General features: G+C 44.3%; 1 protein-coding gene across 1 annotated transcript in view; it reads left to right on the top strand.

The window, feature by feature from the left end:
- The window catches only part of wdr62 (WD repeat domain 62), a 106,563-nt gene extending 91,039 nt beyond the window's left edge, over positions 1-15,524 (top strand). Inside the window, exons 29-31 of the mRNA XM_084315309.1 lie at positions 4,831-4,941; positions 9,070-9,164; positions 14,909-15,524. Coding sequence (XP_084171435.1) covers positions 4,831-4,941; positions 9,070-9,164; positions 14,909-15,133 — 431 coding nt within the window. The 3' untranslated portion in view covers positions 15,134-15,524. The remainder of the gene's footprint in view (positions 1-4,830; positions 4,942-9,069; positions 9,165-14,908) is intronic.
- The last annotated feature ends 745 nt before the right edge of the window (positions 15,525-16,269 follow it).

Genomic DNA, 16,269 nt, shown 5'->3' with positions numbered 1-16,269 from the left:
GAAAACATTTACTGTATTGTTGCCGTGTTGTGTTTGTCATGTTTTATGTATAAAATAAAGATATTTGATAAAAAAAATAGAAACATTTACTTATGGACCATAGAGAAACATGTAATTATTTATAGACCATAAGAGAGATTTAATTACATATAAACTGAGAAACATTTAATTAATTATATATCGTGTAAGAGAAACATTTAATTACTTATAGACCTCATAAGAAACATTTGCTTATAGGACATATTAGAGAAACATTTGATTACGTATAGACCATATAAGACAAACATTTATTAATTATATATCATAAGAGAAACATTTACTTGTAGACCATATAAGACAAACGTGTAATTACTTATAGACCATATTAGAGAAACATTTAATAAATTATATATCGTATAAGAGAAACATTTACTTATGACATATTAGAGAAACATTTAATAAATGATATACTATATAAGAGAACAGTTATTAATCATATAAGAGAAAAATGTACTTATAGACCATATAAGAGAAACATTTAATTAATTATATATCGTATAAGAGTAATGTTTAACACTTTGATCGCCATGGGTTAAATTCATAATTTACCATCCCTCGCCAGCTCTATTTGTCTATGGAGAAGTTTCCCTTCTTTGCAGGGCTATAACTTTTTAAATTCTATTGCTACATTGCCATTATTATGGCCCATTCAATGTCCTATATGTATTGTTCAGGGTGTAGCAACGTTAAACTTTTTCATTCACATATTCATACTAAAATATGGTCTAAAGTATAAGTATGTTTTTATCGTTTTCTGCAGCTTTCTTCAGAACGTGATTTATAGCCCTAAATGCATTATATTGATGATCAGATACAGTTTGGTAGGAATCTGTGCGAGATGAAACATTTCAACTGGACGTACTTCTAGAATGATCTACGTATGATCTGATGATGACCGGATGGGCGGGGGATCGTTTATAATTCCGTGGGCAGCGTTAGATGATTCATCCAGAGTGGGTCATATGTTCATCATAGCAGTTTATATGGAATACGTTAGAAAATAACGCTGAATCTTACCGTATGTTCCTCGCGCCGTTGGACGATCAGCGTGGAGTAGACCGTTTTCGATTATGGGATGTTGATCCTGATGAACCATTTCCAGGTTGTATAATACTATATACGTCCAAATAACGTTGTTTATTGAGTTAGGGCGAGCGATTGATCATCCAGTGTGTTGAGATGGAGTCCGGCTACCGATCGCGAGTGCCCGGAGCACATATGGATGAGCACTTCCTGTTTGGCGCGCCCCTCCCTCTTGGCCGATCTGCCGATCGGCCACCAGATGGCGCTCTCGAACCGTTAGACAGTTGAGTGGAGCTCACCAGTACATCTCAGGGCTCCGGAAAGGAAATATGATTTCGATGACAGATTTTTGAAATATTGACATCAAAGACGAGTTACGGCGTCTTCGGCAGAATGAGCATGGCTAGGAATGACGTCTTAACTCGTCATCGGCGATCATAGTGTTAATTACTTATAGACCATATAAGAGAAACATTTACTTATAGGACATATTAGAGAAACATCTAATTACTTATAGACCATATTAGAGAAACATTTAATTATGTCATATAAGATATAAATCGATCGAAGTAATTAAATGTTTAAGAGAAACATGTAACATGTTTTTCCACCATTCAAATTTAGATTTCCATCCTGGTTTGACTGAAGGAGTTGAAAGTGAAGGGACGTGGCCTCTGATGATGAATGAGATTCCTGGGATCCACATTGATGTGCTGTAATTTAAGCACAGTTGAACCTTGTGTAGCCAAGCCACTGATGTCACACATGTGAAACGTATCACTTAACTTTCATATGTCCGATGTTATCAACCTCAGGGACACAGCCGCTTTTCAAACATTCCATATACTGTACTTTGAACGTCTGGGGACTGTATTTGTATATGGTATTTGACAGTATTTCAAACCCCCCCATCAGAGTTTTGAGGAAGTTATGTGGAATGTTTGAATAAATGGACAGGTCTCAGAGATAAGGTGGTAATGATGCATTTGGCAATGATGGTGAACAAGAATTACAAATGAAATTAGGTCAACCTCATAGATTGAGGAACAAAATTGTGTTGACAAATTGACAGTGAGACAAAGTTTCTGTCCACATTTCCTCAAAATGTTGTCCAATGCTTCATGGCCTTAATGTTGACCAGTTGTCTTGGAAAAAGAGGTTCTACTGTACACAGTTTCCCTATGAAACATTTTAGACTTTTTTTTCTCCCTTAACCCTCCAGATATTACAGGTGAGGCTGTGGTGCTACAGTCCAGTTCTCAAAACATCCCCCCACAGTTCCACACAAATGGCCCTGCTAACCAGCAAGGCCCCCTAACCAGCCTGAATAAAGAGGCCTCGTCCCGGCCCGCCAGGCAGAGGTACATGGGTACCACGGCCAGCTCCAGGGCCAAGAAGGCCCCAACGGGCTTGAATATAGAGGAGCAGCCGTCGGGGAAACTCTCTTCTACTACCCAAGATCTCAGCCCAGACCTGGAGTGCAAAGAGAACCTTCCCCCTGTGACAGAGAGCCTGTCTTCTTCAGTTGAACCTTACCCCCGTGACGCCCTTCCTCCCTCCTGGTCTTCAGTTGAACCTTCCCCCCGTGACGCCCTTCCTCCCTCCTGGTCTTCAGTTGAACCTTCCCCCCATGACCCCCTTCCTCCCTCCTGGTCTTCAGTTGAACCTTCCCCCCGTGACCCCCTTCCTCCCTCCTGGTCTTCAGTTGAACCTTCCCCCCATGACCCCCTTCCTCCCTCCTGGTCTTCAGTTGAACCTTCCCCCCGTGACCCCCTTCCTCCCTCCTGGTCTTCAGTTGAACATTCCCCCCATGACCCCCTTCCTCCCTCCTGGTCTTCAGTTGAACCTTCCCCCCGTGACGCCCTACCTCCCTCCTGGTCTTCTTCAGTTGAACCTTCCCCCCATGACGCCCTTCCTCCCTCCTGGTCTTCTTCAGTTGAACCAGGCCTCCATGACGCCCTGCCTCTCTCCCCTGGCAACCACGGTGCTAGAGCTGCTCTCCACCTGGACTTGTTCTTCTCGGAGCGGCCTGCTCCTCTCGGTTCCTCCATGTCGCCTCTGTCCTCCAACAAGGCCTGCTCGCCCTGCCGCCCGGCCATGGTCACCCCCACGCAGATACGCCCCCTGGACTCGCCCCGCCGCCCGGCCATGGTGACCCCTACGGAGATGCGCTCGCTTGGCAAGGAGGGGAAACGACGCATCAGCAGCATCGAAGAGAGTTTGATATCGAGAGGACGGACCACCAGCTTGGCCCACGCCCTGGCCATGCTGACGGAGAGCCCGCCTGGGGGCCACTCTGCTGGGGGGCCAGTTAGGAGGGAGGCCGGAGGTCACCAAGGTAATCAAATGGAAGAACATGTAGTCCTTTGTAGCTCAGTGGGTAACTGCCAGGGTTAGGGGGGTTGTTAAGGTTTTCTGCTGCTAGTGTTGACTCATTATGGTTCCCCCCTCCTAATACTCTAAATCACCACTGTGATTCAAGATTCAAGAGGTTTATTTATCACATACATGCCCAATGTGTGTTGGGGTTCTAGTACTCCGACTCATCATTGCATTGTGGTGTTTCTAGTAGTACTCTGACTCATCATTGCATTGTGTTTCTAGTAGTTTGACTCATCGTTGTGTTTCTACTAGTACCATGACTCATCATTGTCTTGTGTTTCTAGTAGTACCCTGACTCATCATTGTCTTGTGTTTCTACTAGTACCATGACTCATCATTGTCTTGTGTTTCTACTAGTACCATGACTCATCATTGTCTTGTGTTTCTAGTAGTACCCTGACTCATCATTGTCTTGTGTTTCTAGTAGTACCCTGACTCATCATTGTCTTGTGTTTCTAGTAGTACCATGACTCATCATTGTCTTGTGTTTCTAGTAGTACCATGACTCATCATTGTCTTGTGTTTCTAGTAGTACCATGACTCATCATTGTCTTGTGTTTCTAGTAGTACCATGACTCATCATTGTCTTGTGTTTCTAGTAGTACCATGACTCATCATTGTCTTGTGTTTCTAGTAGTACCTTGACTCATCATTGTGTTGTGCATCTGGTACTCTGACTCATCATTGTGTTGTGTTTCTAGTATTCTAACTTATCATTGTGTTATGTTTCTAGTACTAGTACTGACTCATCATTGTGTTCTGTTCCTAGTGTTGTGTCTGATCCTCTCACTCCTCATTGTGTTGTGTCTACTAGTACCTTGACTCATCATTGTGTTGTGTGTCTACTAGTACCATGACTCATCATTGTGGTGTGTGTCTACTAGTACCATGACTCATCATTGTGTTGTGTGTCTACTAGTACCATGACTCATCATTGTGGTGTGTCTACTAGTACCACGACTCATCATTGTGGTGTTGCTACTAGTACCATGACTCTTCATTGTGCGTCTACTAGTACCATGACTCATCATTGTGTGTCTACTAGTACCATGACTCATCATTGTGTCTACTAGTACCATGACTCATCATTGTGTGTCTACTAGTACCATGACTCATCATTGTGTGTCTACTAGTACCATGACTCATCATTGTGTCTACTAGTACCATGACTCATCATTGTGGTGTGTGTCTACTAGTACCATGACTCATCATTGTGTTGTGTGTCTACTAGTACCATGACTCATCATTGTGGTGTGTCTACTAGTACCATGACTCATCATTGTGTGTCTACTAGTACCATGACTCATCATTGTGTGTCTACTAGTACCATGACTCATCATTGTGTGTCTACTAGTACCTTGACTCATCATTGTGTTATGTTTCTAGTTGCAGACATGCTGTCCAGTCAGCCCTCTGGACTCTGTGCCTCTCCCCTCTCTGGGGCTTCTGCATCTCTATCGGAAGGTTCTGGGGAGCAGTCACACTCCTCAAGCACAGGTACCACCCCTCTCTCCATATGCATGCTCTTTCAAAGGGAATTTACAGCATTTATAATAGTAATGATAATAAAGTGCTTGCTACATACTGACGTGTATTCTAGAAAAGAGAAAATCTGGGAATTTCCTGATGAATTCATGGAATATCTGGGCATTGCTCAAATGGTTTAATTCACAGGAATCTACCAGAATGTATTTTACAACCTTTTTTTATGTGCATTCATTAGGGCTGCAATGATGAGTCGACCATGACATTTAGTTGATTTGCATATTCATGAATGAATAAAAACTTACTGGAGTGTTGATGATAAATATTTCACTTTATTTGCATAAATATTCAAAGATAATTAAGTCTGATATAAGCTATTTTCCCTCCCTCTGTTGTGTGTGTCAAAGAGGCTACTCTTTTTGACATGGATTAGGCTAATTAGCTTTAACATTCCTGAGCCTATTTTATTCAAAAGTAAGATGCATATTTACATATGTATATATATCATCGTTTGTTTTTAATCATCTTTCTCCCGCGCTGCACTAACATAGTGTGGAGTGGAGAGATTATACATAATAATAACAATGTCATAGTAACTGGTGGGTGTTGTATTTAAAGATAATAAAGGCGCTATAAGGAGTCAATAGATCAAAAGCAGTAATGGCATGTAGGTTACTCACCCTACTCATGTACAGTAGGCATCCACACTACACAGCATTTACAGACATAAATAAACTTCATGGCTCATCTCCTACTCTGGGTATTCAGTAGGTGGTGTCAGAGAGGCAACTACCCATGTGAGGATAGTAGCACCGCACATGTCAACCATTTTGAAATGCAGATTTTAGATTAACCTCTTAAATTTCTGCGCCCGGGCCGTCTGTCGGCCTCACGCGGTGTTATTGTCTCTCAACCAACACATCGGTTGAAAGCTAAAATGGCCACCGTTTGATTGCCACACCGCTTGACCTATTACGCGCTTCCAATCTCGGCCAACAGCCAATGAGCGCAAAAAAAAAGTGACCACCTCCGGTTTCGCCTCACAATGACTGGACAAATCATACACTGACGCTGAAAATTATTGACCATTTGTGTAGCCACTCAAATTCTGAAAAGAATGATGTGTTACTTGAGTTGGTTTTCTAAGACAGAGAAGCGGTAAAAGTGTACCGTACGCAAGTGTACCCGGACCCTCTTCTCCACTGTCAAGAAACTCCTACAACCCCCGGACAATAACTCACTCTCCTCCCCTGACCTCTGCAACTCGTTTCTCCTCTCCTTCAATAACTAATTTTCTCAAATCAACAGCTCACTGACCGCACGCATCGCCAACTCCCCCCCCCCCCCCCCCCCCCCCACTATCATCTTCCCCCCTCCTGATTCCATCCCTCCCACCCCTTTTACTGCCTTCACCCCAGTCGACTCCTCCTTCATCACGGACCTCATGACCACCTCCAAGGCCACTACCTGCTCCCTGGACCCCCTCCCCACTACTCTCACCAAGGCCTGCCTCCCTGCTCTCATCCCCCACCTCACCGCCCTCTTCAACCAGTCACTATCCCTAGGCCACATCCCCTCCCTCTATAAACTCGCCGCTGTCACCCCTGTCCTCAAAAAAACCACCCTCGACCCATCCAACCTCTCCAACTACCGCCCCATATCCAATCTCCCTTTCTTCTCCAAAACACTCGAACGCATTGCTGCCTCCCAACTCCACTCCCATCTCCAGTCCAACACCCTCTACGAACCCCTTCAGTCTGGCTTCCGTCCTGCTCACAGCACTGAAACTGCACTGGTCAAAGTCATCAACGACCTCATCTCCGCTGATTCCGGTGCCCTCAACATCCTGATCCTACTAGATCTTAGTGCAGCCTTTGACACAGTGTGTCACTCCATCCTCATCCAATGGCTGCACCAACTGGGTGTTGAGGGCACAGCACTTGACTGGTTTTCCTCCTATCTCACTGACGGACATCAATTCATCTCCCTCTCCGGCCACACCTCTTCCCCCTCTCCAGTCACACAGGGGGTCCCCCAAGGCTCAGTCCTAGGCCCCCTGCTCTTCATCTGCTACATTCTCCTCCTCTGTCACATCATATGTAAATACCACCTCAACTTCCACTGCTATGCTGATGACACCCAAATTTACATCAGCACACAATCCCCCCACAGCCCTCCCCTCAGTCACATCGAATCCTGCATCACTGAACTGCAAACCTGGATGACCCATAACCTCCTCAAATTAAACAGCGACAAGACGGAACTTTTCATCATCGGCACGAACACCACCCTCACCAGATCCGCACACTCACCATCAACGACTCCACCATCACCCCCTCCCCCCTAGTCCACAACCTCTGTCATCCTCGACCACCCTCTCATTTGACCCCCATGTCCGCTCCATTGTAAAAACATATTTTCACCTCCGCAACATTGCCAAAATCCGTCACTGCCTCTCCCCCCCTGCTGCTGAATCCCTCATACACACCTTCATCTCCTCCCGCCTGGACTATTGTAACTCCCTCCTCACTGGCATCACCTCCCGCTCCCTCCATAAACTGCAGATGGTCCAAAACTCAGCCGCCCGCCTCCTCACTAACACCCGGTCCCGTGAACACATCACTCCTGTCCTCCACTCCCTCCACTGGCTCCCGATCAAGGAACGCATCAACTTCAAAACACTACTCCTCACCTTCAAAGCCCTCCATAGCCTGCCCCCCCCCCCTACCTGACTGACCTCCTTCTCCCCTACCGCCCCACCTGTTCCCTCCGGTCCCTCACTGTCCCGTCATCCAAACTTAAAACGTTTTGGTGACCGGGCATTTTCACGAGCTCCACCCTGACTCAAAACCTACCTGTTCTCCCTAGCATTCAACCTTCCTTACCCATAACCACCCTCCTCCAACCTACCACCGCCTTTTCCCCTGCCCTACATTATCTCCTCGGTTTCCCTTACTCACTTCCCGACTGTCTCCCCCACTGACTCCTGTATTTTTATCCGTTACTCGTGGTTTTATGTTCTTGTGTATTCATATTGTTCTCCGTTTCCCTGTGGTTCTATGTTTCTTTGTTTTTTTGCCTATTGTCTATTTGTCAGTGACTTTGGGTCATTGAAAAGCGCTATACAAAATAAATGAATTATTATCAAGAGAATGAACGTGTGCCTCTCTCTCCGGAGCGCAAGTTGCACTGATCTTTTGTTGTTGCTCCTCTGGGGGTTGAGGGTTTTTGTGTTTGTGTAGGGAAGGGAATGTGAATCACTACCCACCTTCAAAACCACTCTAAGAGAGCACCTACGGGAGACTGCAATTTGAAACTGGCCCCTGTAAATGTCCAAACCCAACCCCCTCCAATGTACAGTTTCCCCGCCTACCCAACCCACCCCACCTACCCAACCTCCTCCAATGTACAGTTTCTTCCCCCTCAAATGTATATACTCTCTTTTTAGACTATTTTTGTATGTCATATATGTTATGATGAATTGAAAATGGGGGACCCTGATGTAAACAAGACAAGTCTTTCTCTGGTCTGCATCCCCTTAACAATTGTGTGTATTGAGCTGTACTGTATTGTACCCATTCTGCAATCTGTTAATAAAATGTTCAATCAATCAAGGGAGTCGTGTTGACTCTCACTCCTTTTTGGAAAAACGCCTAAACATAAAGATTTCTTTATAGTTTATATTGTAATCAAGTTTGGACATGTTCTAGGTAAGACTTCAGGCTATGGCCCCAGCAGTGTTTTCAGCTAATAACTATAGAGTAGATAGATCTGCAGGCATCTGTTTGCAAAATAATTCAGACAAAAATGAAAATACTTTTATTTCAGTGTTTTCAAACCTCTAACTCTATGACAATAGCACTCAATGATTATCCTTTTTGTGGAAGAGAATTTAGAGTTTCCTTTCAAAGGAGGCCTGACTTGTGCATCTGCTATAAATGGTTCCCGAATAGAGTCCAATTTACTTTCAGTATGCAATCGACAGGCTGTTAAGAGGTTAATCGACTAATCAATAATGGTTATCAGCTGGACTCATACATTGTACACCATGTTTCCTTTCTGTACATGTGTGGATGTTGTGGATGGTCATTGTTCTGTGTTCAAAATTAGCATAAATGTGTGTAACCTTGTGATTGACAGGTTCTGGGGAGGAGCAGGTTAATCTCCAGATGTGTCATCAGGTGATCAGTGACTTTAAACACAGCATGAGGACAGCTGTTGACCTGTACCAGAAGGTGAGTCTCACTGGAATAACATTAGTGCTACACATACTTAAAAGGGATGATTAAGAAAGGATGTTCATATATACAAGTCGGATAATAGTGGTACATTTGATCAAATAGTTTTACAGGTGAGTAATTCAATTTCGACGTAGCCCAAGTTCTCTGGTTCTTCAAACCAGTTCTCGTACAAATAAACATGGTTTAAAACTAGTTCTCGTACAAATAAACAGGGTTCAAAACCAATTATTGTACAAATAAACGGGGTTCAAAACCAGTTCTTATACAAATAAATAGGGTTCAAACTAGTTATCGTACAATAAACGGGGGTTCAAAACCAATTCTCGTACAGATATACAGGGTTCAAAACCAGTTCTTGTATAAATAAACAGGGTTAAAAACCGCAGTATCCCATACAATTTCATCTACTAACATAAACTCTAAGTACAGTAAGAATAAGATCCTCAACATTTGACCTCTGACCTTAAGCACAAATGGTATGATTTGCCAAAGGGACTCTGGGCTTTTTTATTTATTTGTTTTTAAATAAACTTGGTGGTTGTAATATTTAGGTTTTCTATAAAGTTATAATGAATGGTTGGCTATAAATTATACTAGCCTTCAAGATATTCCTTTCACGCCTCGCGTCAAATAACATGCGCAGATTATTCCATCTAATGAATATAACCAAACAACAAAACCTCGATGTAATAATCACCTCACTAGATGCAGAAAAAGCTTTTGATAGAGTAAACTGGTCATTTTTATACCGGACATTACAAAAATTTGGTTTTGGAGAGTCGTTTATTCACTAGATTAAAACACTATACACGTCACCCAGGGCCACTGTTACTACTAACGGACTAACATCACAAAGCTTCACACTTCACAGGGGAACCAGGCAGGGATGTCCACTCTCTCCCTCTCTTTTTGCCCTTTTTATTGAACCTCTCACAGCAGCAATCAGACAAAATGATGATATGAAAGGAATCATTACACACAATACTCACCATAAAATCAGCCTCTATACAGGACCCAACCAATTCACTACAAGCAACTACCAAACTCATAGACTCCTTCTCTAAAATATCAGACTACGCTATAAATTGGTCGAAGTCGATCATCTTGCCATTGTGGGGGGGGGGGGGGGGGTGTTAGGAGTCCTGCAGCTCAGAGCCCATCCTTCCCCTTCCCCTCAGGGAATATCAGATATCTAGGAATCAACATTTCACCCAGGCTGTCAGTTATTTCAACTCAATTTCATCCCACTATTAAAAACAATAGAAGACTGGGTTTGAATCCAGCTCTCGGCGTTGCTATCAGCTTGGCTGGTCGTTCATACTAACACAATTGGCAGTGTTAGGGGTGGGAAAGCTGATTGGTGGGTTCTGGGCGTTGTGGACAGCGACCCCTACAGTTCGGTCGGGGCGCCTGCACAGCGAGGGTAGGATCTGGAGGGAGGTAGTGTGACCTTCCACACGTTACACTCTCCCGGTGAGAATCTGCGCTGCCAGGCTGGCTGCCGGCTGGCTGCACATGTGTTGTGGCTGATGGTTGTTTAACACAGCAGGAGACGATATTTCCAATTTTAACAAGTAGGTAATTTATTTAGGAAAAGAAGTTTTTAACAGCAAAAGCTATGGCTCAGTAGACGGTCACCACAGTTGAAGGAAAAACACTCTAACTCTCAATCCCCCTGCTTGTCCCCTAAATCCCCTCTCAGTCCTGCCCCCACATGACAGATATGATGACGTGTCATATCATGTCAGATATGACATGACGTACATTAAGATGACACGTAGATTTAACATCGGAGAGAGATAAAAACATTAAGAACATCGAAGAGAGATAAAGACATTAAGAAGAACATAGATTTAGATAAAAACATTAAGAACATCGAAGAGAGATAAACAAGATATGATGTACACACACGATATGATGTAAAACATTAAGAACATCGAAGAGAGATAAAGATTTAGTGAGATGTGTGTGTGTGTGTGTGTATGTGTGTGTGTCTGTGTGTGTGTGCGTCTGTGTACAGACGTGTGTGTATTGTGTGTGTGTGTCTGTGTGTGTGTGCGTCTGTGTACAGACGTGTGTGTATTGTATGTGTGTATTGTGACACAGGGAATGTGTGTGTGTGTGTGTGTGTCGGTGTGTATGTCTGTGCGACTGTGTGTGTCTGTGTGTGTGTGTGTGTGTGTGTCTGTGTGACTGTGTGTGTCTGTGTGTCTGTGTGTGTGTGCTGTGTCTGTGTGCTGTGTATGTGTGTGTCTGTGTGTCTGTGTGTGTGTGCTGTGTCTGTGTGTGTGTGCTGTGTATGTGTGTGTCTGTGTGTCTGTGTGTGTGTGCTGTGTATGTATGAAAGAGAGTTTAGTTTATTTGGATCCCCATTAGCCACAGCAGTGCTGGGGCTATTCTTCCTGGGAGAAAAGACACAAGATTAGAGCACACGATATGATGTACTGAAATGTCCATCTGCCTATCTTGAGGTTGTTTTAAGAACATCAGCCAGACTGTCGCCCTAGTGTCTTTGAGCCCTGCTAGTTGACCTATATTAAACTAGTCAAGACTAACCCCTTTCCTACCTCCACCCCCGTATACACATTTTCCACAACACATGCGTCGGAGGAAAGCATGTGACAGTCTCCGGCCTCCCGGACCAACAGTAGGGGGGGGGGGAGTGCGCAACAACCAGGAAGGGGGTTGGGAATTGGCATAACGACTAAACAGTGGGATGGAAGAAAAATCGGAAAAAGGAGGGGGGGAAAAGATAATAAAACAAAAAACAAAAAAAGCAATAGAAGACGACACACAAAGATGGCTAAACTTACCACTCTCACTAATAGGTAGAATATCATCTGTCAAAATGTCAATTCTCCCAAAAATGTATTATCTATTCACTATGATCCCAACCCAGCCTACCACCAACTGGTTCAACTCCCTCCACCATTACTAAGTTTTACTGGAAGAATAAAAAAGCAAGAATTAATTTAACCACCCTTCACAAAAACCAAGGAGGACTTGAAGCACCTAACTTTCTCAACTATTATCTGGCCAATCAATTAATATTAGGGATGCTCGATATTGGCTTTTTTACCGATACCGATATACCGATATTGTCCAACTCTTAATTTCCGATACCGATATCAACCGATATCAACCGATACCGATATATGCAGGGTTTCAATTGCCTGGGCATCATCAAGTAAGTTGTCTAACTAGCAGCTTTATTCAGGAACAGAGCCTGGTTTTTATTTGAACTAGCAGCCTTTTTTATTTTTTTATTTATCCTTTTCCCCCTTCTTTTTCCGTTTTTCTCCCATCCCAATGTTAGTCATTATGCATTAGGGCATAAAGAACTGTGTGAGAGCTGTATCCTCCTGGCATTTCGGTTAATGGGTTTGTCCCTTTAACTGGGACGACTGATGAGACATGGGGTGATTAATCAACGTTACTCTACAGCTTGCCAAGCAAACAAACAATTAACCTATTGACCAAGATGGGTCAGCCCCACTTGAGTTGTAGTCGATATCCAAGTGTATTGAGTCTACACTACCTTGCTCTTTCTCTGGGCATGTATACAATATACTCATCAGCTGAAATGCCATTGATGTAAACCATTGAGTGGTGAGGTCACAGTATAGCTACGCTCCCCCTACGCTCTACATCAGGGGTGTCCAACCTTTTTTGAACCAAGATCTACTTTTTTATTTACCACCTAGCCCGAGAGCTACCAGCCAAAATTGTATATTGTAAGCCGTCATTTGAGGCTTTATAAAAGCAGCATAATGAACACAAATCTGTCAGTGCCGAGTCTGACCTCATCTTAAATAACAAACAGCATTGCTTGTTGTAGTTAACAAGGAGAGGAAGAGTTGATTTAGCAAAAAAAAAAAAAATTTTTTTTTTTTTTTTTTTTTTTTTTTTAATAATCGAATTTTATTAATCAAGATCTACTTGAAATCAGCCCGCGATCTACCTGTCGATCGCGATCGACTGGTTGGGCCCCACTGCTCTACATCTTCTGGCCGCCTCAGACCCACTCCTATCCGAGCTCTGGAGGGGGGGGGGGGGGCTCATCAAAGAGAAGCAGGCTATTCTCAGTCCTCGCTCCACAATGGTGGAACGCACTTCCCACCACAATTGGGACAGCTGAAACCTGGCCAATTTTCCAGCATCAACTAAAAACAACATTTTTATGAAAAGATGAGATAACCTCTTTTTACTACTATGTATCCTACTACCATGCTGCTACTTATTATGCTCAAATGTCTCTACTACTATGCACTCGGAGTGTAACCCTCAAGTTTGACACTGTTTGACGAACAATGCCACTGACCCTTAGCTGCCAGATGTACCCTTCCTGCTGACTTGTTGTTCACAATCTGTAAGTCGCTTTGGATAAAAGTGTCGGCTAAATGACTAAATGTAAAATGTAGCTACCTCCTCCTAATCGGTATATCCACTCCCCCTTGTAGCATCAGGCCTTCTGTGTTTGTTTTCTTAAAGCCATTTTAATTATTCACACATGTTCTTCCTATAAGAGAGAGAACCCTCCCAATTGGTGATCTCACTGGGATGTAAAATCATGGTCCACTCCCAACATGGTCAAGCAGAGACAGAATGACTCAGCAACATGGTCAAGCAGAGACAGAATGACTCTCAACATGGTCAAGCAGAGACAGAATGACTCCCAACATGGTCAAGCAGAGACAGAATGACCCACAACATGGTCAAGCAGAGACAGAATGACTCAGCAACATGGTCAAGCAGAGACAGTGACTCAGCAACATGGTCAAGCAGAGGCAGAATGACTCGACAACATGGTCAAGCAGAGACAGAATGACTCGGCAACATGGTCAAGCAGAGACAGACTGACTCAACAACATGGTCAAGCAGAGACAGAATGACTCAACAACATGGTCAAGCAGAGACAGTGACTCAGCAACATGGTCAAGCAGAGACAGAATGACTCAGCAACATGGTCAAGCAGAGACAGTGACTCAGCAACATGGTCAAGCAGAGACAGAATGACTCGACAACATGGTCAAGCAGAGACAGTGACTCAGCAACATGGTCAAGCAGAGACAGAATGACTCAACAACATGGTCAAGCAGAGACAGTGACTCAGCAACATGGTCAAGCAGAGACAGAATGACTCAACAACATGGTCAAGCAGAGACAGTGACTCAGCAACATGGTCAAGCAGAGACAGAATGACTCAGCAACATGGTCAAGCAGAGACAGAATGACTCACAACAAATATTCAATTTCTCACAACAAAAACATCTGTACCAAAGATTATGAACACTATTATGCATTTTAATGTTCATCACCTCGAACCCCAGGATGAGAACCGCTACTCAAGGACTTGACTGGTTGATGAGAACCACTGCTTTAGTTAATGAAGGGACTTGACTGCTTGATGAGAACCACTGCTTTAGTTAATGAAGGGACTTGACTGCTTGATGAGAACTACTGCTTTAGTTAATGAAGGGACTTGACTGGTTGATAACTACTGCTTTAGTTAATGAAGGCACTTGACTGCTTGATGAGAACTACTGCTTTAGTTAATGAAGGCACTTGACTGGTTGATGAGAACTACTGCTTTAGTTAATGAAGGCACTTGACTGCTTGATGAGAACTACTGCTTTAGTTAATGAAGGCACTTGACTGCTTGAGAACCACTGCTTTAGTTAATGAAGGGACTTGACTGGTTGATCGACTCATCATCTTCTCCTCCCATCATCCTCCAGGTGGGCGCCATGACCGGCGGCCGGGAGCAGAGTCTACTGATGTCCATCTTGAAGGACGGCTTCTCCGCCGTCCAGACCGACATGGACTCTGTCCTCCCAGCGGGGGGTGAGCCAGCCGGGGGACAGCTGAGTGGCGACGGCACCCTGGCTCTGCTGGAGAGATACTCGGACATGTTGCTGCAGATCACACAGAGGAAGATGGACTGCAAAGGAAGCGGCTTGTAACTAATGTTCAACTAACACTGCCTGCCAAACAGATAAACTCTCTATAACCGGGTTGCCCAGAGTGAGGCCTGTGGACCAAATTTGGCCTTGAAATGGTTCCATAGAGTGAAAATATATATTGTATTTTGATGTCATTCCATAATATTTGAGGTACCTTGATTTATTACGAGGAATAGACCTAGGACACTGTTGGCATGCTGGCTTACCAACCGGGCAGACCAGGCAGATGCCCCAGGGCCCCAGACCACCGAAGGCCCCAGGATTCTTGTGTATATTAATTGCCTCATTTTCAATTGGAATGTGCCCAGGCAAGCATGGTTTTAATTGAGGGGCCCCCAGCATACTGTGTAGTGTACAGGGCTCCCAGCATACTGTGTAGTGTACAGGGCCCCCAGCATACTGTGTAGTGTACAGGGCCCCCAGTATACTGTGTAGTGTACAGGGCCCCCAGTATACTGTGTAGTGTACAGGGCTCCCAGTATACTGTGTAGTGTACAGGGCTCCCAGTATACTGTGTAGTGTACAGGGCTCCCAGTATACTGTGTAGTGTACAGGGCTCCCAGCATACTGTGTAGTGTACAGGGCCCCCAGCATACTGTGTAGTGTACAGGGCTCCCAGTATACTGTGTAGTGTACAGGGCCCCCAGTATACTGTGTAGTGTACAGGGCCCCCAGTATACTGTGTAGTGTACAGGGCCCCCAGTATACTGTGTAGTGTACAGGGCTCCCAGTATACTGTGTAGTGTACAGGGCTCCCAGTATACTGTGTAGTGTACAGGGCTCCAGTATACTGTGTAGTGTACAGGGCTCCCAGTATACTGTGTAGTGTACAGGGCTCCCAGTATACTGTGTAGTGTACAGGGCCCCCAGTATACTGTGTAGTGTACAGGGCTCCCAGTATACTGTGTAGTGTACAGGGCCCCCAGTATACTGTGTAGTGTACAGGGCTCCCAGTATACTGTGTAGTGTACAGGGCCCCCAGTATACTGTGTAGTGTACAGGGCTCCCAGTATACTGTGTAGTGTACAGGGCTCCCAGTATACTGTGTAGTGTACAGGGCCCCCAGCATACTGTGTAGTGTACAGGGCTCCCAGTATACTGTGTAGTGTACAGGGCCCCCAGTATACTGTGTAGTG

Source organism: Notolepis coatsorum (genome assembly GCF_963971535.1).
Source record: "Notolepis coatsorum genome assembly, chromosome: 1".
NCBI lineage: Eukaryota > Metazoa > Chordata > Actinopteri > Aulopiformes > Paralepididae > Notolepis > Notolepis coatsorum.
The sequence above is the reverse complement of the archived record's forward strand: the minus strand, read 5'-3'. Positions and strand labels throughout refer to the sequence as shown.